This window comes from Loxodonta africana, chromosome 3 (assembly GCF_030014295.1).
Source record: "Loxodonta africana isolate mLoxAfr1 chromosome 3, mLoxAfr1.hap2, whole genome shotgun sequence".
Taxonomy (NCBI): domain Eukaryota; kingdom Metazoa; phylum Chordata; class Mammalia; order Proboscidea; family Elephantidae; genus Loxodonta; species Loxodonta africana.
This window is the reverse complement of record NC_087344.1, coordinates 32,208,869-32,233,919: the sequence shown is the minus strand read 5'-3', so window position 1 is coordinate 32,233,919 and position 25,051 is coordinate 32,208,869. Positions and strand designations below refer to the sequence as shown.

Here is a 25,051-nt window from a genome sequence, read left to right as displayed (position 1 = left end):
GCTCCCTAGACTGTGAAAGAATAAACTTGTGTTTGTTGAAGCCATCCACTTGTGGTATTTCTGTTATAGCTGCACCGGATGACTAAGACAAGTGTGGACGCACAGGGCTGGTGTGGGGGGTCATGCCCAGCCCGGAGAAGCTCAGGAAAACCCCACAGTGGTAAACCAGGATTCACAGACCTAACACCTGGACAGAAGGAACTCTTGTCAACCCTACTGAATGTGGGAATGTTCTAGAAAACACTCCCATGGCTCCTTATGAATGGAAGGTATGTGTGGAGGGATATGCCCTGGGGACAGTGGAGAGGCATTCGGGCAAGACCACCTTTGGGGGTAGCTGGGCTCTGCCATCCAAAGGGCCACTTCCATTCTCTGGGGCCTTGGAAAATGGGACCCCACCCCAGAGCAGTGAGGGCTGTATGGGCCCAGGTGTATGGGCCCCCCTGACAGGCCTTGGGGGCTGTGGTGCGTGCAGGCTCACTGGACTTGCTTACAGAAAATAACTGGCAGAGCCTTTTGGCTTTACATCAATATTTAATTTTTAACTTTAATGTGCAAATAAATAGAAAAGGAAATGTACATTCAAAACAGCTGCAAAGAAAGTATAAGCCCCAGGACGGAAAGTGTCCAGGAGGAGCAGATGCCCCTGGAAGCATGCAGGGTGGGGTGCCCCATGCCCGCCTGCCCTGTCCCCTCAGCTCCGTCAGAGACAGATGGACAGACCGAAGAGGAGGCCCAGCAAGGGCACAGCCAGGGGAGGGGCTGGTTCAGAATTCTGGTGATAAACTCCCTTCTTATAAAACCAGGGTGCTAACAAAGTGCCTGACCACACTCGGAAAAACAGGGCCAACGAGATCCCGGGCAGGAACACACTGGCCTTGGAACCGCCTGGGCCTCGAGTCAAAGGCATCACAAGTTCCACAGGAAACTTCTAGAAACATGTCTCCGCTTTGCGAAACCACAAATTTGGCACAGCTCTGCTGTGGGAGGTTGAGTGCTGGGGAAGCGAACTCCAGCACGATGGTGCAAGACGTTCACAAGGAGCTGGTGCCAACTCCATCGCGTGGGGTTCTTGGCACCGAGACTTGGACGTCTGCACAAGCGTGGCTGGAGCCTTTCAGGCCCACACCCTCATGGGGGAGAACAATGAGCCCATAGGAGCAGCTGGGCACCCCCTCCTCAGAGGACAAGGCCTGCAGGAGGGGGCGGCAGGATGGGCAAACAGAGTTGCCAAGAGCTTTCACTAACAAGACGCTGGAGGGCTGGGCTGCCACAGAAGCCACACCGCCAGGAAAGCATGAAAGAATAAATATGTGTGTGCTCGTAAGAGTCCTTCTAGAAGATCCACTTTAAGTACACCATGGAGCAGGGATGATGGCAGAACCCCTGGTCTGGCTTCTCTCCCATGGAGGATGGATCTTCTGGAAGTTTGGGCTGCTGGGCACAGCAGGCCAGCTGCTGGGAGTCTGTGCTGCCACCCTCCCCTACATCTTGGCTTGTGACTGGGGACTCTGGCTGCTCGCAGAGTCTGAAGACCCCGCATGGTGCCCTGCCCAGCCCTGCAGCCACTCTGGGATCTCATCCTCGCAAGGCAGTCACCCCAGCATTCCCGGGATGGGGCCCCTCCGGGTGCTTGGGAGCAGGCAGGTCGGTTTGGCATAGGCTGGGCCCCAGGTCAGGGCACGTCACTGTGGAGACACCTGGGTGGTGTGTCCCAGGGGGACATCAGGGAGAGGCAGGGCGCCGGCTGTACTGCACGCGGTAGCGAGTCACGGGGAGCCCATGCACGCGCACTGTCTCACACAGCGTCTTGCACGGCACCAGGTCCTCATCCTCCTCACCCATCAGCCAGTCCTGCACCAGGCTGGCCGCCTCCACTGGCACGTGGTCCTCCAGCCAGCGCCCGTGCCATGCCTCAAAGTGCTGGTGGTGTCGCAGCAGCACCAGGGGCTGCACCTGTAGGGGCAGGGTGGGGGTCAAGCCAGCTGGACACCCTGACGTGGGCAGAATCCCAGGGACCTGAGTAGGAAAGGTGAACAAACGTGGGCAGGACCAGGGAAGGCTGGATCCCAGGGGTCCCCAGGGCTCAGGGTACCTGCTTGGCACGGCCGAGGGCGCCACGGCGGTACATGTAGTCCTCTGAGTTGACGATGAACATCATCTTGTGGGTGCTGAGCCGGAAGCGGCAGTCCACGCTGCAGGCACTCTCCACACCCACCAGCCGCTTCCACGTGCCCTTGGCCTCGCCACGCAGCGCCCGCACCTGTGCACACTGCCACCGTCGGAACTTCCTGAGGTTCCTGCCAAAGGAACGTGCTCTAGAGGCAGTGCTGGGCACCTGCCTGTGTGCCCGCCCAGAGAGGGCCCCTGCGCAGAGGAGGCGCTGGGTGGCCCACAGGGAGTGAGACTCAGGCCCACAGGTCAGGGGTCCTTGTGGTCACAACACACTGAAAAATGCCTGACCGCAGGAGTGCGGGAGATGCAAACCAAAGCCACAACCCCCAGCCCACTGGTCCAGGAAGGACCACACCAGCGCCCCTGTTGTTTGGTCCCCGAACACACCAAAAGGTCCCATTCCTCTGTGCCCCTGCTGTGGGCACACCCTCCCACCCAGCTCCTGCCCCATCCACCCCCACTCCGGGGGAAATTTCGCCCAGCCTTCCTCCTTCTTAGAAACCCAGGTGGCGCAGTGGTTAAGAGCTACAACTGCTAACCAAAAGGTCAGCACCACGAGGCGCTCCTTGGAAACCATATGGGGCCGTTCTATTCTGTCCTATAGGGTCACTATGAGTCAGAACCCACTCAACGGCAATGGATTTTTGGGTTTTTCCTCCCTCTCAGCACCCCTTTGCACTGTGACCCCAACCTTCACCTCAGGCACCACCCTCCTCTCCTCCTCATGCAAAGGGTCAGCCCCCTGGCTGTCTCCCCGCAGCACTCAGCCCCCACCAGATCTAAACACTTGCCCCCAGCGCCCATGGATCTGGGTCCCAAGTTCACCTTCTCAGCTTGGCCGCAGTGCCCTAAGACCCGGCCCTGCACCTCTGGTCTGATCGCTCCACTTCCAGTAGCTTCTCCTCTAAGCCTCTGAAGCTCCAACCCCGTCACCACCCAGGGCTCACCAGTGGGGGCGGGTCCTCTCACCTCTGCAGGAACACTGGCTTCAGCAGGAAGCCCTCGCTCGGTGAGCTGGCAGTGCCCTCCGTGCCCACATACTGCTCCACGTAGCTTGACAGGTGCTGCCAGGTCGGGGGAAGGCACTGTGACTCCCCATGTCCAGGCATGGCCCCTCACCTTGGACACCATCCCCCACCCTCTGGGACCTCCCCGTGGAACACTCACCCTGAGAATGCGGTGTGACAGGGACGTTTTGGGGGCCTCACACTGACCTGCACCTCCACGGGGTCGTCCGTCTGGGCCTCCTCGGTGTCCAGGAGCTCGATGGTCATGATCACCTGCCCTTTGCGCTGGAGGAACATCACCTGGGGGCGGGGTCACAGGAACCGCCTGAAGCCCCCGGAACAGCCCAGCACGAGGGACCATGCTCCCTGGACCTCCTCATAGCCCCATGTATGGCCGGAGCCACCGTCCCAGAGACAGGGAGACCAGAGGGCTGGGCACAGGGTACACGCAGTGTCCATCCTTATCAGGCAGGTCTGACTCTGGCCCTGTGCTTGGGCCCTTCCTTGCCCTCTGACCCCTGCTCCCCCCGCCCCCGCCCACCTTGAAGCAGTTCTCATCAGCCATGCACCGTTCCGCCCTCCACTGGTAGCTGGTCTCTCGAGCGGCACGAACACATCGTGAGGACAGGTTCCCACCAGCAGCCCCTCGCTTCTTCTCATTCAGGTAGAGCTCCACCACCTTCAGACACACGTCATCACTCACCAGGTGGTGCAGCTGTGGGGGGTACGGAGGGAGGGTGAGTGCCTGCCAGGTTAGCAAGGAAGCCCAACACCCCGAAGGCAAGGGCGACAGAAGCGAGAAACAGATCACAACGGAACAGGTCTGAAGTGAGAATGAACATCAGGAACCCAATTGAGCTGCACAGGGTAACCTCAGCACTGTGTGCAACCCGACCCAAGACCCCACCTGACACGTGACCCAACCCAACCTGACCCAACCCCAACTGTCCAACTGCAATCATCTAACTCAACCCCACCCAACTCAACCTCAACTCAACCCCACCCAACCTGACTCCAATCTCAAGTATAGACCCAACACAACCCCAACCAATCCAACCCAACCCCAAACCAACCCCACCTAACCTGACCCCAACCCCAACCATTCAACCCAAGCCAACTGGACCCAACCCTAACCCAACCCCACTCAACCCCATCTCAACCTGACCCCAATTTCAACCTACCCCAACCAATCCAACCGAACCCCAACATTCCATGCCAACTCCACCCAATCCCATCCCAACCCCAAACCAAGCCAACCCCACCCTGACCTTACCCCAACCCTTATATGACCCCACAACAAAGCGTGTCTGCGCATGCGGGAAGCATGGAAACCAACCAGAGATGATGTGCCAGACTGGGAACAGTAACCCTCAAGTTGTGCCATTACGAGTGCTTATTTTCCCTTCCTGTTCAGCTACAAGTGCGCTTTAATCCCACCTTTACGTTTTGGTTTATGAAGAAGTGAGCATGTAGGCATCAGAGCTGCATCAGGCCGAGCTGTGGGCCTTGGACAAGTTAATACAAACTCGGGGACTCAGCACTCCCCACACAATGGCACCCACACACACGGCCTGACCCTCTCGGGGCCATCCCAGAGCTGTGGCCTTTCTAGCAACATGCACCAGACTCAATGCCCAGCCTAGGGGTCCAGCTTGAGCCTGAAGTGCCAGAACACAAGCCGTGCCTCTGACGTATTCTTGCAACCAGAAGACACAGACCCCCACTGTAAACTTGAAAGAGGCAGACACGCCAGCAGAAAAAGAGGCTGCGATGGGCCCTTAGTAGTGGGGGGTGCCCAGGGCTCAACCTCGTGAATTGTTGGGCATGTGCTGCACAGGCTGCACTGCAACCCCCCCATTCCTCGCGACCTACCCAGCTGACAGGTCCCAGCATACCCCTGCCATGAGGGTCTACACCGGAGAGACAGCAGCCCCAAGGCCAGCCCCACGGGTCCCGAGCCACACCCCAGGCACAGCACCCGAGATGCACAGGCCCACAGCTCTCCAGACACTTCCTGTCTCTCTGTGACCAAAATCACCTTGGGGACACTCAGCTGCGCTAAATCTATGACACCCCCAGGAGAAAAGGGTTAAGAGTCTTTTACACGTTGTCAGGTACCCTTATGATGGCTTGTTAACGGGGACTCAAACAGATACCTCATACCAACGTTCACAGCAGCATTATGCACAAGAGCCAAAAGGTGAGGACAACCCAAGTGTCCACCCACAGATGATGGGTAAACACAGTGTGGTCCACCCACACAATGCAATGTTACTCAACCATGAAAAGAATGAAGCACTGATACTACAACGTGGATGAACCCTGAAGACGTTATGCTGAGCAAACGAAGCCAGAAAAACAGACTGTATTATACAATTCTCCTGCTGGGAAACATCTAGAAAAGTCAAGTACATAGAGACCAAAGGTTACCAAGGCTTGGTATGAGGGAGTGGGAGCTGGGGAGTCATTGCTTGAGGGGCACTGAGTTTCTATTTGGGGTAATGGAAACTTTTGGAAATGGCCAGCGGTGACGGTTGCACGACATGCGATTAACATCACTGAATTGTATGTGAAAAAATAAGTTAAAATGGCAAACGTTTCGTTATAATTTACACAAACAAACAAAAAAAAAGAATGAAGCGCTGATACAGGCTACAACATGGATAAACCTCAAAAACACCACGCTGAGTGAAAGGAGTCAGACCAAACGGCCACATGGTGTCTGATTCCATTCGCACGAAAAGTCCAGAAGAGGCAATCTACAGAAACAGGGAGTGGATGAGTGGCTGCCTGGGGCTGGGGCAGGGGGATGTGAGTGACTGCTAATGGCTCTCATTTTGAGGAGTGACAAAAATGTTCTCAAGCATAACAACTATTGTGAGGATGGCACAGGACTGGGCAGTGTTTCGTTCTGTGGTACACACGGTTGCTGTGGGTCGGAACTGACTCAATGGCACCTAACAACAAGAATGCTCTGGAATTAGAAGTGGTGGTTGCATGTCTTGCTAAGTGGACTAAATGCTGTTAAACTGCCTACTTTAGAATGGTTAATTTTATGTTATTTGGGAAAAAAAAACCCGTTGCTGTCAAGTCAATTCCCACTCACAGTAACCCTAGAGAACAGAGTAGAACTGCCCCATAGGGTTTTCAAGGAGCGGCTGGTGGATCCGAATTGCCGACCTTTTGGTTAACAGCCTGAGACCTAACCACTGTGCCAGCAGGGCCCCATATTGTTTGAGTTTTACCTCAGTTAGGAAAAGACAAAGCTATAGAGAGAAGGGTGGGGAGCTGGTGGACCTGGCTACACCACTCACCTGCCGCGCAATGTTCTGTACCAGTTTGTCCATGGTGAAACCAATGTAGGCATGGATGGTGAACATCTCACGCAAGGTGTCCTCATACTGTGTGGGGTCAATGTTCCCCTCCAGCAGGCTGCGGACCATGTCCAGGAAGGCTGGGTAGTACTCCTCCAGCTCCACCTCACCTGGGGGAGGAGAGCCGCTGCCCTTCATTCTTGCCGGGCCCCCAGGGGAGCCCGGACCTCCAAAACAGGCCATATCCTGCAGGCCTGCTCTGAGCAACTGGGCCTGAGATGGCCCACCAAGCCCGCGGTCCTTGCAGCCAGCCTGCCCAGACGAACTAGAATCTCTAAATCTCCATGAGCAGCAGCAGCTTGGCCCACCCTGCTCCCTCCACCACGGCTTGGCCACGCCACACAGGCCTTGGGTGGCAGTGGTGACATGATCAACCCTGGGACATAAATACCCAGCCCACATCTGCCCAGGTGGAAACGGCGACGCGTCCAACGCCTGGGACACAAATGCCCAGGGCTGCGCTCAGCCGGGGGGAGGCAGCGGACATGGACACGGCCTGCACTCGGCCCACAGTAGTCCTGAGGCCAGGTCCCTGGTCTGACCCTGCACCACAGCTGGAAGGCTGGGGGCTGGGGGTGGGGGTGGGGGGGATGCACGCGCCTCTCTGAAATACCTCTGCAACCTCCTGGGCATCTATAATGACTTCAGGAGGAAAAGCTAGAAAAACCTGAGGCAGAACAGTCCTGATGTAAGCCCTGAAGCTAATGAGGGTGCCCCGGCAACCCGCAGGCCACATCCTGCCCAGGTCCATTGATCTGGCTGGCTGTCCATCTGTTGTCCCCTGGCCCCGGTCCCCTGGCTTACTGGGCTGCTTCAGCCGCAGCTCCATGGCGGGGTCGCCGCCCCGCTCACGCCGGCCCTCGCACAGCAGCTGCTCACGCTCCTTCTCAGCCCGGTACTCTAGCAGCTGCTTCTGCGCCTGGCGGTAGAGCTTGAGCAGCCGCGCACACAGCGTTTGATGCAGGCGCAGGAAGAAGTACCAGTTGTTGTTGGCAAAGAAGAGACTGTAGACATCGTCCAGGGGTGTGGGCTGTGGCCCAGCCGCCAGACCGTCCCCAGGGGGCCCCTTCTGCTCTGGGGGGCCGCTGGGAACCCCCGGCCGCTTATGCTCACTGGGCTCTGTGCCTGGGCCCCGGGCACCCTCGCGGTCCTCATCAGCAGACTCCTCAGAGGCGCCAGGGTCCAGCGGCTGCGAGAAGAAGAGGCTGGGCACGAACTGGTGCAGCAGCTGCTGGATGGTGGCCTGGTCCTCCTTCTGGATGGCTGGCTGTCGCGCCACATAGTAGCTGACCAGGGCTGCCGCGTCCTCCAGGATCTGCCGGTCCTCGTAGACGAAGATGAGGTGGGGCTCACTGGCGGGGGCGCTACGGCCCTCTGAGTGCTGCTCCTGGTGCTGGGGGGCAGGGAGATGGGAGTGTGAAGCAGGCAGGAAGCCAGCAACTGGGAGGACCCCTGAACACAGAACTGCCACAGGCCTGATGTCACCCCATGACAGCCACCCACACAGACCTCTGCTCAGAGAGAGAGGAACAGAGAGACAAACAGTGACAGAGCCAGAGAGCAACAAAGGCAGACAGAGGTAGAGAGCAAGAAACAGAGTGACAGAGAGTGAAAAAGAGACAGAGAAATGAAGACAGAAAAGAGAGGGAACTAGCAGGAGAGCACGTGCCGCTCACTGACTGTGGGGAGAGTCACCATGGTCCTCCTGGATGCTGGCCCCATCCTGGGGACCACACCCCTGCCCCTGTGTCCCCAGTCCTGCAGGAGTGATGTGACCTGCCCACGCCCAGGCGGCTTAGGCAGCAGAGGCCCACCTCGTCGTAGACGCTCTCGATCTCGTTGAGCAGACTCTTGGAGCGCAGGGCTTTGGTGTCGTTCTGCTTGAAGTTCACGGCCTGGTGGTCAAGCGACTTGAGGTAGGCCTTCTCGTACTGCTCCCGCCACACCTTGTTGAAGCCACGCTGTGCCTCCCGCCACTCTTCCTCCTTAGCTTTCAGCCTGTGGGAGGCGGGGTGGGTAGCTTGGTGGGGGCCACACCTGTCCTCCTGCACACCCTCAGCCTCGACAGCGCCCGTCCAACAGGACCACTGTAGTAGTCGATGGTTTCTTTGATATCGTCCCCCCCTGAGACCCTCCCTGTCCCAGCCCAGCGCTGAACACTCCATGACCAGGTGCTAACAGGCCCCTTGCGGGACTGAAAACCCCTCGAGGGAAGGCGTCATGTCTGCCTCGTGAAAGCTGACCCTTAACCGACACCTGCTCCCCAGCAAGGATAGGGCCCTGGGTGTATGATTAAATAAAAGCAAGCTATGGAGTGGAGAGAAAAACTGTGGCTGCCCAGCCAGTGCAGCATCACCCACCCGTTAGAAAACTAAGCTGTGAAGCCACGAAAAGACATACAGGCACCCTAAATGCATGCTGCTGAATGAAAGAGGTCAGTCCGAAAAACCTACACACCCTAGGATTCCAACTACAGGATGTCCTAGAAATGGCAGAACTACGGAGACACCGAAAAGATCAATGGTTGCCAAGTGTTCAGGGCGAGGGAGAAGGGATGGATAGGTGGAGCCAAAGAGGTTTTCAAGGCAGTGAAACTATCCTGTATGAAGGCAGTGAAACTATCCTGTATGACGCTGTAACGGCGGACACGTGACATTATGTAAATTTGTCAAAACCTGCAGGGCTGAAAAACTCCAAGAAACCCTAATGTAAACTATGAACTTGAGTTAATAATAACGTGTCAAGATTGGATCATCAATTGTAACAAATGTACCACAGGAACTCAGGATGTTAGTAATACAGGAAACTGTGTGGAGGGGGAAGAAGGGGACATATGGGAACCCTCTGTACTTTCTGCACAATTTTTCCATAAACCTGAAACTGCTCTAAAAAACAAAGTCTACTAGAAAAAATGCAAGCACACTGTGGTACGGAACAATTCCTGTCACACTGGAGAATATCTGCCCATGTTTATGCGTGATCATGCATACAGGGAAGGTTCTAGAAGGGCACAGACAACTGTTAAAGGGTTGCCTCCCCAAGAAGTGGGCTTGGGAGGTGAGGGGCCAGGGCCTGCAGGCAGGCTACCTCTTGAGGACGACAGGCACGGCGGTGGCGGGGTTCTTCTTGAGGCTCTCAATGATCTCGGGGGCCTTGTCACCATAGATGCGGTAGATGGCACGCCGCTGGATGACTTCGGAGGCTCCACCCAGGCAGTCGTCCAGACGGAACTTGTCCTGGTCCTCAGGGGCCATGCGCGACAGCTTCTTCTGCACACTCTCCAGCACGCGGATCGTGGCCAGGTTGGTCTCCAGGACGACGTCCAGCTGGTGGTGGGAAGGTGGGGAGGGTAAACCATGCAGGAGTTTGAGGCCCTGGGGCAGGATGTGGGGCAGGGTGGAACCCCACAGCTTTGAGGGGGGTCACCTCATGGGCCCACAGGGGTACCCAGAGTGGGCACAGGGATGGGTTCTACAGTTGGGAGGGCAGACCCTGGCTGTGGCACCATGCTGGGGCATGGGCAGAGGTACACCGGGACTCTCAGGACCCCAGACAGTGCCATGAACGCTGTTAATCGCCAGGGAGGTGCCCAGCACAGCAAGGCACCATCAGAGGAGGATGGTCCTCGGCCTGACTCTCCTCTGGATCCAAAGCACTGGGGGAGTGGGTATAAAAGGGAAGCAGCAGGAATCCTCATGGAGCTGGACCTGCTCAGTGTCCTGACTGTGGCAGCGAGCGTGAACCTCCCCATGCAATAAACCTGCACAAAACCCCCCACACACGCACGCTCACACATACATACTCGCATACACACTGTCACATGAACCAATGTATTCACACACATGCACACACACCCCTACTCACACACACCACAATCACTCTCATACGCATTCATACATACTCTCACATAACTCACGTATTTACACTCACAGCAGACCACACATACACACCCTCATCGACACACATGCGCACACACACACACTCACACAAATGAGTACAAGTAAAATTGGGGAAACCTAAATCACATCAGTGGACCATAGCACAGTTAGGATCCTGGCTGTTTTACTTTGCACTAGAGTTTTACCAGACATTCCCACGGGGGAAACTGGGTAAGGGGTGCTGGTATCTCTCTGGGCTATTTTTTACAGCTGTGGGGGAATCTAGAATGAGCTCAGTAAATATTTCAATTACAAAATGATGCCGACAGATGAAGGAAATGAACCAGCACACCACTGTGGCCAGCCCAGGGGCCAGCCAGGACCAGCAAAAGTGAGCTACTCTCAGGAAGTGCCCCCGCGGGAAAGTGTCCAAACCCCATTTTTTCAGGAGGAGACTGGGGATGCCCGGGGCTTCTGGAGGGTGGCAGGGAGATACTCAGTGGGGAGGATGAGGAGGAAACAGGCAGTGGATGCGCACACCCTCACGTGGACACACGCACCCAGGAGGGGTCCCAGACTGACTGCTGCCCCCTGCAGCCCCTTTCCCGTCCTTCCCTACAGCCCCTCAGCTGCCTCCCTCCAGCAGCCGCACCTCGAAGCGCTCGTCCTCGCAGCGGTGCAGCTGTTCCTCATAGGGCGTCTTCTTGGAGCTGACGAAGGTCGAGTCCTCGGACCAGGAGGGGAAGGAGACCCAGGTGTCGTTCAGCACCTGAGCAGGAGAGACGCGTGAGCAGCCCGCGGACCCCAACTGCCAGCACCGTTTACTGTCTTTTCCAGTGTAGAAGACACTAAGACAAGCCAAGGCCATCCTGATTTTCCGGGGAACCACTTTCTCATACTTTAGTTTTAACATTCCTGTGGCCAAGTGAGCAAATTTTAGTATTTTGGCAGACTTTCTCTGTCAAGGGCCAGATAATGAATATTTTAGGCTTTGGGGCCTGACAGGCTCTGTCTCAACTATTCAACTCTGCCCTTATAGCTGGCAAGTAGCCGTGGGCAACAGATAAACGGCTGTGGCTGTGTGCCAATAAAGCTTTATTTACAAAGGCACGCAGCCATGAGGATTTGGGCCTTGGGCTATGGTCTGCAAACCCCTGGAGCACATCCTGAACATAGCAGGCAGTCCTGAATTTTGCAAATGCAGTCAAAGAGTTGTCAGCAAATCCGCCAACTCCTGGTGACCCCATGCACAAAAGAACAAAACACTGCCCGGTCCTATGTCACCCCCATGACTGGGTGTGGATAGGACCACTGATCCATAAGGTTTCCTATGGCTGACTTTTGGAAATTGACAGCCGGGCCTTTCTTCCTACTCTTAGCCTGGAAGCTCTGCTGAAACCTGTTCTGCATCACAGCAACACACAAGCCTCTACTGACAGGTGATGGCTGCACATGAGGTGCGCTGGCCAGGAATCCAACCAGGTCTCCCACGTAGAAGGTGAGAGTTCCGCCACCAAACCACTGCTGCCCCCACACTCTGTCTGTAGTTAGATGCTGGCGAGTCAATTTAGGCTCACGGTGACCCCGCGTGTTACAGAGTGGAACTGCTCCACAGTTTCCTAGGCTGTGATCTTTTCTTTCTCCTGTAGAGCCACTGGGTGGGTTCAAACCACCAACCTTTCGGTTAGCAGCTAAGCACATAACCAATGAGCCGCCAGTGCTCCCTCCTGGTCCATCTAGTAATCCTGAAAACCTGTCACAGGTGAAGCTAAGCAGGCACACACCGTGGGCAGTGAGCGCTGGACAGAGCGGAGCACTGGCAGGAAAAAACCTCACTCTAAAACGCCGTGTGCCCTGAGCTCACCAAGACTACTGGCAGCGAGCAAGCTGCCATCCCTGCCTAGGTGGTCTGCTGCCCACATTCCACCGCTGCCCAGAAGCTAGTAGGCTGGGTACCTGGCATGCAGTCTCTTGTCCCAGACACGGGGCAATGGACGTAGGGGTCTTTTTCCTTGTGGGGGATGCAATATACAAGCCAACTTTAGTCCCAAGGGGCACCTGGGCCTGTGACTGGTGTGAATGGACCACGGCAGAAGCGCACCCCTTCCCAGGGAGCACTCCTTCCTTGTAGATGGCCGTCCCACCCACCCTTCCAGCACTTCCCCTTTAGAAATGGCCATACCCCCCTCCGCCCTGGGAGCACTTCCCCTTGCAGATGGCTCTCCCCCAGAAGCACTACCTCCTTGCATATGGCTGTCCTCCCGCTGCACTTGGGCTGCTGGTAGGTCTTGGGCAGTGCCCGGTAACTGGACCCAATGCGCTTGCAGGATGCATAGTCAATCTCTCGGCTGATCCCATCCCCAGACCGGTCGCTCAGGGGCGGGGCAAAGGACAACTCCTTCACTCCCAGGAAGGACTTGAATTGGGCAAAGAGTTCTGGAAACTTCCTTCAAAGACAATGATCAGCAGTAAGTCAGCACCTCAGGGCCTCCAAGACCGAGACTTCAGAATGGCTTCTGGGTCACTAGTGGTCAGAATTCAGTGTCAGGGAGCAAGGCAGGTGAGCTGCCCCACCTCCATGTACCCAGTCAGACCCCTTTCTGTGCGCCCATGCTTGTTACTCATGCTCGTTACTTGAAGGGAGGCCTTGAAATGTGCCACAAGGGTGAGCTAACCCAGCAGAAACCAGGGGCCTGGGGTCAGCCAGTGACCATCCTAAACTGGAAGGGGCCAGGTGTGAGGCCAGGGATTTGCAAACTGTGGCCCAGGGGCCAAATCTAGCCTTTCTGTAAATAAAGTTTTATCGACACAAAGCCACACCCATCTATGTACATATCACCTACACTGCACATGACGGGGCAGAGTTGAGTGGCTGCAACAGAGACCATGTGGCCCCCCAAACTTAGTGTACTTACTATCTGGCCCCTTGCCGACCCCTGCTCTAGAGTCTCCCTGGCCTTATGAAGGAGCCTCCATCCTGGAAACCCCCTGCAGACAAGCTCTCATGAATCAAAAGCCTAACTACCATGAATGCCCACAAGGAAACCTTAATGCATTTGACCCCAGGACAACCTGGATTTACAGTTAAATAACACCAAGCCCTTCGGAAGAGGCTGCAGTGCCTCTGACAGTCACGCAGTTGTCCTGCTGCGACCCAGCAAGGTGCCTCCCTCAACCACTCCATCCCTCTGTGATACGGCCACCCTGTGCCCCACCTTGGAGGACCCTGCACTCACTCTGTACACAAAAGGGACGAAAGCCACAACAACTTGAGTAGAGGACGTCTGCGAGGCACTTGAGCCAACGTGCCCTGTTCCAGCACGATGTCAGCTGGTGGCAGTCCTCTGGCCACCACACTCAGCTGCCCATGGGGTGAGCACACCAGGCCAAAGCTTGCAAATGCAGGAGAGGCCCATGGAGGTGACCACTGCTAAACCATCATCTCAGAAGAGCCTGAAGGGGCCCCTCATGACTGGACCCTGTCCCAACCCCTTCCCTCAATCCTCTCACTTTCCATCTGCTCAGTGCCTCCCAGGGAATGTTCCTTCCCTCTTCTTTAGGTGTCCCTGGGTGCTACAAACGGTTTAGTGCCTGGCTGTTAACTGAAGTTGGAGGCTTGAGTTCACCCAGAGGTGCCTCGGAAGACAAGCCTGGCTATTCTGCTTCCGAAAGGTCAGTCCTGAAAACCCTATGGAGTGCAGTTCTACTCTTTGTCTGCTATGGGGAAAATTCTCGTGGCGTCTCTCTCCCCCGTTTGCTAGCTTGTCTGTGTCTATGCTGCTCCTTCTAACCTCAGAACTGAGTGGGTTTAGGACACACCACCCCACCTTGCTATGACCTCGCTAACGTTAACGAAAACTTTCTATCCCCGAATATGGTCACACCCTCAGATACAGACGTTAGGATTCCAATATATATTTTGTGGGACACAATTTCATCTGTAACACTATCATATCATTTCTTACAACTGACTGCGTGTGAATCTACAAAGATCTTGATACTAACTTCGACTAAAAAGCAAAGCCAACAACAGCCAACCTCCTCAAAAACAGATCTCCAACCCCAAGAGCAAGGGGGTGGGCTCACGATGGTGGGCTGCATGGGCTCAGAGGGTCGCTCACCCCAGGAACGGGCTGACCAGCTGCAGGAGCTCAGAGCCAGACACAAGCTCCTGGTTGAAGAGCGCGATGCAGCGGAGGAAGTTCTCATAGACCTCCTGGCTCTTCAGCACCCGGCGCACCTGCGGGGAGAGCGCATCAGGGGGTCCTGCTCTGCCTGGCCCCCACGTGACTCAACTGTCACTTGGCATGCGTGGCCCCACCACCCATCTGCTATCAGAGGGTCCTGCCCTGCCCAGCCTCCATGAGGTTCAGATGTCACCTAGCTTAAGGGTCCCACCACCCGCCCACCATCAGAAGGTCTTGCCCTGCCCAGCCTCAATGCAGATCAGCTGTCACCCTGTGCGTGTGTCCCACTGCCAGCCCACTTGCCATCAGAGGGTACTGTTCTGCCTGGCCCCCACATGACTTGGACATCACCCAGGGTCCCCACCACCCACCCATCGTCAATGTGACCAGCCATAACCTGCAGGCTAATGCTGTGTGTGGGGTGGTCTGTAAGGTGTGCACACCAGCCATCTCCCTGCCTCTGCACAGCTTGGGTGTCATCCAGTGTGCACATCCCTACCAGCTGCCTGAGCTCTATGTGACTAGCTGTGGTCTGTGGGCAACTACCGCGTGTCGTCTGTCCTGCCCACTCACCCTGGGCACCATGCCCACTTAAGAAGGGGGCAACGTTGAAGCTTTGCATGCTGCAAGGGCAGATGTGTTCCCAACCCTGCCCCAGTTCATGCTGCCCTTCCCACCTGCTCTGCTGTCTCTCTGTCCACCACGCACCCCACTCTCCCTAGCCTCCCCCCAGAGCTCCCACCCTTGCGCTGCACGTGTACCTCCCGTAGGGCTGTGTGGCCAGTCTGAGCTGGGCCTTCGTGGGCGCAGCCCCAGGGAGCAAGAGCTCAGCGGGCCAATCAAACCACCCCCAAGACGAGTGCAAGGGCAGCGCCCCTCACCTTGTCAAAGAAGGAGAACTCCTGTAGGGTCCCGTACTTGCCCACGGCGGCGATGGACAGGTCCTTGGTCCCGCGGAGCTTCATCTTCTTCTGCAGAGAGAATCTAGATGTTAATCTCTCCTTCCCTGGGTGCCCTCCATCCACTTCTGGTCCAGTAACAAGGACAGCAAGCTGGGCTCTCCTGGCAGAATGAGGACCAGGTATGCGGCAGGCAGGGCCCCCAGTCCTTCCAAGACTTCCATGTACTGCAAGGTACCCCCCAACTGTGAAGATCAGGATCCCTTATGTCTGCATGGTGACCGTCACTGGGACCTCCCATGAATGCACAGTGTCCTCCAACTATGAAGGTGGGGATCCCCCAGGACTGCGTAGCGCCCCCCCCACCATGAAGGTTGGGACTACCCAGGACTGTGCAGTGACGCTCACTTTGAAGACTGGGACCCTCCACGACTGTGTGGTGCCCCCCCCCACTGTGAAGGTCAGGGACCCCCTACCCCAATGACTGCAGAATGACCCTCACTTTGAAGATTGGCACCCACCCACAACTGTGTGGTGTCTCCCCCACTTTAAATATTGGGACCTCCCACAGCTGTGCAGTCCCCCACCACTAAGGGTGGGATTCCCCCTACCCCATGTACTACGTGGTAACCCTCACTTTGAAAACTGGGACACCCAACAACTGTGCAGTGGCCCCCCATGTGAAAGTCAGGGCCCCCCATAACTGCACGCGTCCCTCTGCTGTTGCAGGGCCCTCCCCACCATGAAGGTTGGGACTCCCCACGATGGTGCAGTGGCCCCTCACTGTGAAGGATGGGACTCTCCCCACACATACTGCACAGCAATCCTCACTTGGAAGACTGGGACCCCCACGACTGTGCAGTACCACCCACTGTGAAGTCAGGGCCCCCCACAACCACACAGTGCCCTCCCTGCCCACAGCCCCCAAGAAGGTCTGTCAGGTGCCCACATGGTACTCACCCACCCCCTCTCACATTCTCTACCCTGCATAGAAGAGGGAACAGGGGTGGGGGAGAGGCTGGTGCTACCCCTACATGCAGGCACCCCATGGCCAGCCACAGCCCAGGGCCAGGCACTCAGCCACCTGTAGCTCGGCTGGTGTCCTCTGGTCCCTACAACCTGTGCCCCCTGGTTAACAGATAAATCGCCTCAATTTTCTGTGGGTACCTTTGGGCACCAGGGTTAGCCGGGTGTGGCTGGAGCTGGGGACCCTGTGCAGTGATTGACCAGGACAACTGTACTCTGTGGCTGTGCCAGAATCCCAGGGCAAACCAGGTGGTACATCTGGCTCCTCTAGCCCCTCCTCTCTGAAGCCAATCTCATGAGAGAGGGGTAGCGAGCGACCACCATGAGACACTGACTTCCCAAGGTCATTCAGCTGGAAAATTGTGGGCCAGACCAAACCAGACTCCAGCCACACCCTGGGCTTGAGGCTCCAGGTGGGACCTTTGCACACCCATGCCACAAGGGTCGCTGGGCTAGTGACCACAGGCTGGGCAGTGGGGTCTGTAGCAGGGAGCCATCTGCACATGGCTGACACCTACCTTGGCCGGCCCAGACACAGGACGGAGCAGAGAGGGCCGGGTGCGCTTCTTGCTGTGTTCTGGAATCTTCTCGGGCTCACCCTTTGGGGCACTGTTCATCCCGCATGGCCCGTTTCCTGTGAACTGAGCAAAGACACACGGTCAGCACCACAGACATGCTGGGCCTAAGCACTGGTCTTGGCACATCCAAGCTTGGGGAGTGCCAGCTCATGAGATGGTGTGGACCACAGGATGACCACGCTCCCTGAGCCCCTAGCACCACAGTGCTAGGAGGATGCAGTGCTTGGAAAAGGTTCCAACGGGCACAGAGAGAGAAGGCAGCCAGGAAACTCGGGTGGGCAAGGCCTCACCTATGACCAAAAAATCCCCAAACCCATTGCTGTCAAACAGACCCCAACTCACTGATTGAGGAAATAATATTGGAGTCATTATTCCCTGTCCTTGAGGATACAGAACGTGACCCAGCTGGAGGTGGACTCACAAGGGCACATCAACTGGGCCCTGAGGTATTAAAAAAAAAAAAAACCCAAACCCACTGCTGGTGAGTTGATTCTGACTCATGGGGATCCTACAGAACTGCCCCATAAAGAGTTTCCAAGGAGCACCTGCTGGATTTGAACTGCCGACCTTTTCAGTTAGGAGCCTAGCAGGTGTAGCTCTTAACCACTACTGAGGTATAGAGACAATAGCTTAGATAATCTTGGAAAATATCTTTAAAGGAACCTCTCACATAAGCCAGTCAAACAGAACACAAAAGTCTTTCCACTCTTATCTTTTTCTATTAGCATTTTTTGTTGTTAGGTGCGGTTAAATCGGACCCTATGCACAACCCAACAACCTACAGCATAGTGACCTACAACATCACAGTGACCCCATGTGTGTCAGAGTAGAACTGTGCTCCACAAGGTTTTCAATGGCTGATTTTTTGGAAGTAGACTGTCAGGCCTTTCTTCTGAGGGGCCTGCTGTAGGGAAGAAATATCTCAAAGTTTGGTGAAGCAAAAAGAAACTTTTATTGGGCATACATTCAAAAAGGCAAAAGTGGGAAGCAGATAAGCACGCTGCCACAGCCATGTCTGCCTGAGTCCAAGGAATATTACAGTCATTAGTATATATTAACATTAAAAATGGGCAAAACCACTGAGAGCTTTACTTTTTCACAGATTGGCTAGAAACTATGATCCTACATTTTGAATTGCTTTTCTTAACAATCACTGGTACAGGTTTCAGTAAGGGTCTTCATTGGTCCAACAAATTTTTTATTCACTAAATGCTAACAGAAAAAGATAAGAGTGGAAAGTCTTTCGTGTTCTGTTTGACTGGCTTATATGAAAGGTTTCCTAAAAGATATTTTCCAAGATTATCTTAGCTATTGTCTTTATACCTCAGGGCCCAGTCGATGTGTCCTTGGGAGTTCAGCTCCAGCTGGATCACATTCTCTATGCTCAAGGACAGGGAATAATGACTCCAGTATTATTTCCTAAATCAGGCCTCTGAGTGGACTGGAACCTCCAGCCACGTGTGAAAGCCCTTGGCACATGCTGCTGCAGATGCAGGAGCCAGAACATCGTGCTCTCAGGGTCAACAGAGGGGCAAGGGTGGGAGACACGGCCTTCCTGCTCAGCCTGGGCAGCCCCTGGGCCAAGTGCAGGGCCTGAGACAACCAGGGGTGGCACAGACGAGGCTGGCAGAGAGGGTGGGGCCTCAGAGGGCATTACTTGGGGGCAAGGGGTCAAAACAGAACACATGGGATCCCGAACTTCAGGAAGGCAACAGAAGATTCCAGGCTGAGAGAGGACGGGGCGGGGTGGGCCCCAAGGGACTGGGCTCAGCACGGATGCTCATCGACAGGTGACACCCAGTGCTGCAGGGACCCCAAGGAGGGACTTGCTCACCTGGGGACGGGGTGGCCCTGTAGCCCCTGAAGCAGACGTCTGAGGGTGGGGGGCGAGAAGACTAGCCCCAGGACCTGCTCCCGCATTTTCTGCCCGTTAGCTGCTGCCCTCTTCAGGGCACTCAACATGATGCAGGCATCCGCAGGGAGAGGGGACAAGGTCTATGAGGGGGCACAGTTCCAGCCACCAAGGCACCTGCGGTGGGATGAGAGACTGTGGCCGGGCAGTGGCCTGCAGGGCTCTGCCCAGGCCTGAGAGTTTGCCCAAGGCTCTGGTGCGTTGGACAATACATAATGGCTCCCGGACTTCAGAACTCGGCCCTACAATGAGCGCAGTCTCTGGCTTTCCATTCAGAGATGTTTCCAGGGGAGACCCCCATCGGGCGTGCCTTGGTAGTACACAGGGAAGGGCCCCTCATGGGATGACACTGTGGGGCACTGGCCTGGATGGGCTGGAAGAGGCTTGAGGCAAGGCCAAAGGGGAAAAGGGTTTAGGAAGGGAGAAAACCCAAGGATTGTGTCCCCCCAAAACATGCGCTGTAAATCCTAACCCTTATACCTATGGTTATAATCCCACCTTGGAAATGGGTTTTGTTATGTTAACAAGACAGTATTAGTATAGGGTGTACCATGAGTCAATCTCTTTTGAGATAGAAAAGTAGATCAAGCAAGAAAAAAGAAGGAAAGATGGGAAAGAGAGATGCCAACCCACATGAAAATCGCTCAGGAGCTGCAGTTCAAAGGGACAAGGACCTTCCTCCAGAGCCAATAGAGAAAGAAAGCCTTCCCCTAGAGCTGACACCCCAAATTCAGACTTCTAGCCTCCTGAACTGTGAGAATAAATTCAAAGCCACCCACCTGTGGTATTTCAGTTACAGCGGCACTAAAAAACTAAGGCAGACACGTACCTGAAGTCTACTCTATCTGACCAAGAGTTCTAATGACCCCCCACACCCAGATCCTCTGTTGTGGCCTCTCCTCCACCTCCCCGCAGCCCACACCCCCCACCAACCACATGGTCACTCAGACACAGGACCTGGGAAAGGCCATGGCTCAGTGGCTCCGAAGGAAGTTGGGGAAGTTCTTGTGTGCCCACACCCAAGACACCAGGACAAAGAGGAAGAAGGAAAAGAGGAAACAGAGCACTCAGCAAAAAGGAACAGAAGGAAACCAGGTTGATAAAGGGCGCTGGTGGCATAGTGATTAAGAATTTGGCTGCTAATCAAAAGGTTGGCACTTAGTATCTCTATTTGCAGATGACATGATCTTATACACAGAAAGCCCTAAGGAACCCTCAAGAAAACTACTGAAACTAATAGTTCAGCAGAGTATCAGGATACAAGATAAACATATAAAAAATCAGTTGGCTTCCTCTATACCAACAAAAAGAGCATTAAAGAGGAAATCACCAAACCAATACCATTTACAGTAGCCCCCCAAAAGATAAAATACTTAGGAATAAATCTTATGAGAAATGTTAAAAGCCTATACAAAGAAAACTACAAGACACTACTGCAAGAGACCAAAAGAGACCTACGTAAGTGGAAAAACTTACCTTGCTCATGGATAGGAAGGCTCATCATTGTGAAAATATCTATTCTACCAAAAGTGATCTATAGATACAATGCAATTCCGATCCAAATTCCAATGACATTTTTTAATGAGATGGAGAAACAAATCACCATATGAAAGAGAAAGAGGCCCCGGATAAGTAAAAGTATTACTGAAAAAGAAAAACGAAGTGGGTGGTCTCACTCTACCTGATTTTAGAATCTATTATACTGCCAAAGTAGTCAAAACAGGCTGGTACTGGTACAACACAGATATATAAAGCAAAGGAACAGAATTGAGAATCCAGACATAAATCCATCCACAAATTGGCCGCTGATATTTGACAAAGGCGCAAAGTCAGTTAAATGGGGAAAAGACAGTCCTTTTAACAAACAGTGCTGGCATAACTGGATATCCATCTGCAAAAAACTGAACCAAGACCCATACCTCACGCCATGCACAAAAACGAGCTCAAAATGGATCAAAGACCTAAATATAAAATCTAAAATGATAAAGACTATGGAATCAAAAATAGGGATAATGCTAGGAGCTGTAATATATGGCATAAGCAGTATACAAAACATTACTAACAATGCAGAAGAGAAACTAGATGGCTGGGAGCTCCTAAAAATCAAACACCTATACTCATCCAAAGACTTTCACCAAAAGAGTAAAAAGATTACCTACAGACTGGGAAAAAGCTTTTAGCTGTAACATTTCCGATCAGCACCTGATCTCTAAAATCTATATGATACTGCAAAACTCAACTACAAAAAGATAAGATAACCCAATTAAAAAATGGGCAAAAGATATGAACAGGCACTTCACTAAAGAAGGCATTCAGGTAGGTAACACACACGGGGGAATGCTCACGATCATTAGCCATTAGAGAAATGCAAATCAAAACTACAATGAGATTCCATCTCACTCTAACGAGGCTGGCGTTAATGCAAAAAACACAAACTAATAAATGTTGGAGAGGTTGTGGAGAGACTGGAACACTCACACACTGCTGGTGGGAATGTAAAATGGTACGACCACTTTGGAAATTGATTTGGTGCTTCCTTAAAAAGCTAGAAATAGAACTACCATACGATTCAGCAATTCCACCCCTCGGAATATATCCTAGAGAAATAAGAGCCTTCACACCAACAGATGTATGCACGCCCATGTTCACTGCAGCGCTGTTTACAATAGCAAAAAGATGGAAGCAACCAAGGTGCCCATCAACGGATGAATGGATAAATAATGGTATATTCATGCAATGGAATACTATGCATCGATAAAGAACAGTGAGGAATCTGTGAAACATTTCATAACATGGAGGAATCTGGAAGGCATTATGCAATATCAGTTGCAAAATGACAAATATAGTGTGAGACCACTATTATAAGAACTCAAGAAAGTTTAAACAGAGAAGAATATATTATTTGATGGTTACGAAAAAGGGGAGGGAGTGAAGAAGGGAGAGGAGTATTCACCAATTAGATAGTAGATAAGAACTACTTTAGGTGAAGGGAAAGACAACACACAATACAGGAGAGGTCAGCACAACTGGACTAAACCAAAAGCAAAGAGGTTTCCTGAATAAACCAAATGCTTCGAAGGCCAGTGTAACAGGGGTGGTGGTTTGGGGACCATGGTCTCAGGGGAGACCTAAGTCAATTGGCATAATAAAATATATTAAGAAAACGTTCTGCATCCCACTTTGGAGAGTGGTGTCTGGGGTCTTAAACCCTAGCAAGCGGCCATCTAAGATGCATCAATTGGTCTCAATCCACCTGGAGCAAAGAATAAAGAACATCAAAGACCCAAGGTAATTATGGGCCCAAGAGACACAAAGGGTCACATAAGTCAGAGACTACATCAGCCTGAGACCAGAAGAACTAGATGGTGCCCAGCTATAACTGATCACTACCCTGACAGGGAACACAACAGAGAACCCCTGAGGGAGCAGGAGAGCAGTGGGATACAGACCCCAAATTCTCGTAAAAAGACCAAACTTAATGGTCTGACTGAGAGTAGAAGGACCCCAGTGGTCATGGTCCCCAGACCTTCTATCAGTCCAAGACAGGAACCATTCCCAAAGCCAGCCTTCAGACAGGGATTGGACTGGACAATAGGATAGAAAAAGATGCTGGTGAAGAATGAGCTTCTTGGATCAAGTAGACACATGAGACTATGTCAGCATCTCCTATCTGGAGGGGAGATGAGAGGGCAGAGGGAGTCAGATGCTGATGGAATGGACATGAAAAGAGAGAGTGGAGGGAAGGAGTGTGCTGTCTCATTAGGGGGAGAACAATTCGGAGTACTTAGCAAGGTGTATATAAATTTTTGTATGAGAGGCTGACTTGATTTGTAAACTTTCACTTAAAGCACAATTAAAAAAAAAAAAGGTCAGCAGTTAGAATCCACCAGCCCTCCTTGGAAGCCCTATGGGGGCGGTTCTACTCTGTCTTACTGGGTTGCTATGAGTCGGAATTGGCTTGCTGGCAATGGGTTTTTTTTTTTTTTTTTTTACGGAATTGGCAAAGAAAATGAAGTTGTCAAAGATTTCATTCTGTTTGGCTCAATAATCAACACCCGTGGAAGCAGCAGTCAAGAAACCAAATGATGCATTACACTGGGAAAATCTGTTGCAAAAAAAGTCTTACAGTGGTTAAAAAGCAAAGATTTTACTTTGACAACTAAGGTGAACGTGACCCCAAATCACGGTTAATTGCCTCATACACACATGAAAGCTGACAATGAAAAAGGAAGACAGGAGAATTGACACATTCAAATTGTGGTGTTGGCCAAGAGTAATGAATACACCATGAACTGCCAGAAGAATGAACATATCAGTTCTGGAGGAAGTATAGCCCGAATGTTCTGTCGAAGAGGCTGTGGCAAGATTTTGACTCCCTTACTCTGGACACATGTCATCAGGAAAGACCCATCAGTAGAAAAGGACATCATGCTTGGTAAAGCAAAGGGTCAATGAAAACGAGAGAAACCCTCCATGAGATGGAATGACACATGGGGACAACGATGGACTCAAATATACCAACAACCATAAGGACAGCGCAGGACCAGGAAATATTTTGTTCTGTCATACACACATTCACAATGCGACAGCGACTAGCAACAATGGAAAACCCACAGCTCACTTCAAACTCATCACAGCTGTCAGCAAGACTGAGCACTTTCCCCCTGATATCAGGAGCAAGATGAGGGACTCTGCTCTCACCATTGCTATCCAACATCATTCTGAAAATTCTAGTCAGCAATTAGGGAAGAAAAAGATATAGAACACATCCGAATTGGAAAGGAAGCAGTAAAGCTATCTCTATCTGCAGCTAACATGACCTTATATTTACAAAGTCCTAAAGAATCTACCAAAAAACTATTAGAGCTGATAAAAAAATTCATTAAAGTGGCAGAGTACAAGGTCAACACACAAGTATCACTTGGGTTTCTATACAGCTGCGATGAAGGACCCGAAACGGAAATTAATAGTTTCTTTTACAATAGCATCAGAAGGAATAAAATACTCCAGAATAAATTTAACCAAGAATTGTGCATTGAAAACTTCAAAGCATTGCTGAAAGAAATTAAAGACCTAAATAAATGGAAAAACACCCCACAGTCATGGATCAAAGATTCAAAGCGATTCACAGATTCAATGCAATCCCTGTTAAAACCCCAACAACCTGTTTTGCCGACATGGAAAAGCCGATCCCAAAACTTATTCGGATGGAGTTTCAAGAGACCCCAGTTAGCCAAAACAATCTTGAAAGAGAAGAACAAAGTAAGACTCACATTTCACAATTTAAAAACTTACTAGAAAGCTACAGTAACCAAACAGTATGGTACTGCCGTAAGGAAAGGCATATAGATTAACGTAAGACAATCGAGAAACAAACTCCTATATCTATGGTCAACTGATTTTCAACAAGAGAGAAACAAGGGGGCCAAGTCCATTCAATGAGGAAAGAACAGTCTCTTCAACAAATGGTGCTGGGACAACTGGACAGCCACACGCAAAAGAATGAGGGTGGGCCCCTACCTCACACCATATATGAAAATTAACTCAAAATGGATCCAGCACCTAAACATCAGAGTTAAAACTATAAAACTCTTAGAAGAAAGCATGGAAATAAATCTTCAGGACATTGGATTAGGTAATGGGTTCTTAGATATGACATTAGATATGACATCAAAGTATGGGCAACAAAAAAAAAATAGGTAAATTGTATTTCATCAAAATAAAAACCTTTTGTGTATCAAAGGACATTATCACAAAAATGAAGAGACAACCTACGGAATGGGAGAGAGCATCTGCAAATCATGTATCTGATTGTTGTTATGTCCCGGTGAGCGGATTCTGACTCACAGTGAACCTACAAGGCAGGGTCTAGAACTGCCCCATACAGTTTCCTAGGCTGTAATCTTTATGGGAGAGGATCTCCATGTCTTTCCTCCTACAGAGCTACTGGATGTGTTCAAACCACCAACCTTTTGGTTACCAGCCAAATGCTAAACTGTTATGACGCCAGGGCTC

At 52.6% G+C, this 25,051-nt stretch overlaps 1 protein-coding gene and 1 long non-coding RNA gene across 9 annotated transcripts in view; one reads left to right on the top strand and one right to left on the bottom strand.

The window, feature by feature from the left end:
• Window positions 1–20: 20 nt before the first annotated feature.
• The window catches only part of SIN3B (SIN3 transcription regulator family member B), a 41,614-nt gene continuing 16,583 nt past the window's right edge, over window positions 21–25,051 (bottom strand). For 2 of the 7 annotated variants that reach the window (XM_064280926.1, XM_064280927.1), the window contains 15 exons: window positions 17,065–17,187; window positions 15,503–15,592; window positions 14,556–14,674; window positions 13,671–13,826; window positions 12,674–12,881; window positions 11,087–11,203; window positions 9,644–9,882; window positions 8,371–8,554; window positions 7,361–7,949; window positions 6,497–6,666; window positions 3,724–3,897; window positions 3,390–3,482; window positions 3,145–3,239; window positions 2,096–2,300; window positions 21–1,956 (listed from right to left, as the gene is read on the bottom strand). In XM_064280926.1, the coding sequence (XP_064136996.1) occupies window positions 1,726–1,956; window positions 2,096–2,300; window positions 3,145–3,239; window positions 3,390–3,482; window positions 3,724–3,897; window positions 6,497–6,666; window positions 7,361–7,949; window positions 8,371–8,554; window positions 9,644–9,882; window positions 11,087–11,203; window positions 12,674–12,881; window positions 13,671–13,826; window positions 14,556–14,674; window positions 15,503–15,592; window positions 17,065–17,187 (2,793 nt within the window). In that variant the 3' untranslated portion in view covers window positions 21–1,725. The remainder of the gene's footprint in view (window positions 1,957–2,095; window positions 2,301–3,144; window positions 3,240–3,389; window positions 3,483–3,723; window positions 3,898–6,496; window positions 6,667–7,360; window positions 7,950–8,370; window positions 8,555–9,643; window positions 9,883–11,086; window positions 11,204–12,673; window positions 12,882–13,670; window positions 13,827–14,555; window positions 14,675–15,502; window positions 15,593–17,064; window positions 17,188–25,051) is intronic. The other 5 variants (XM_064280928.1, XM_064280929.1, XM_064280925.1 and 2 more) reach the window with 5 other exon arrangements.
• On the top strand, window positions 11,116–17,071 carry LOC111751503 (uncharacterized). 2 transcript variants are annotated; one of them, XR_010321256.1, is made up of 4 exons: window positions 11,116–11,220; window positions 11,814–11,932; window positions 12,762–15,702; window positions 16,250–17,071. It is a non-coding gene; the product is annotated as an uncharacterized LOC111751503 (long non-coding RNA). The 2 variants fall into 2 exon arrangements; XR_002786614.2 differs by having other exon boundaries at window positions 11,199–11,359.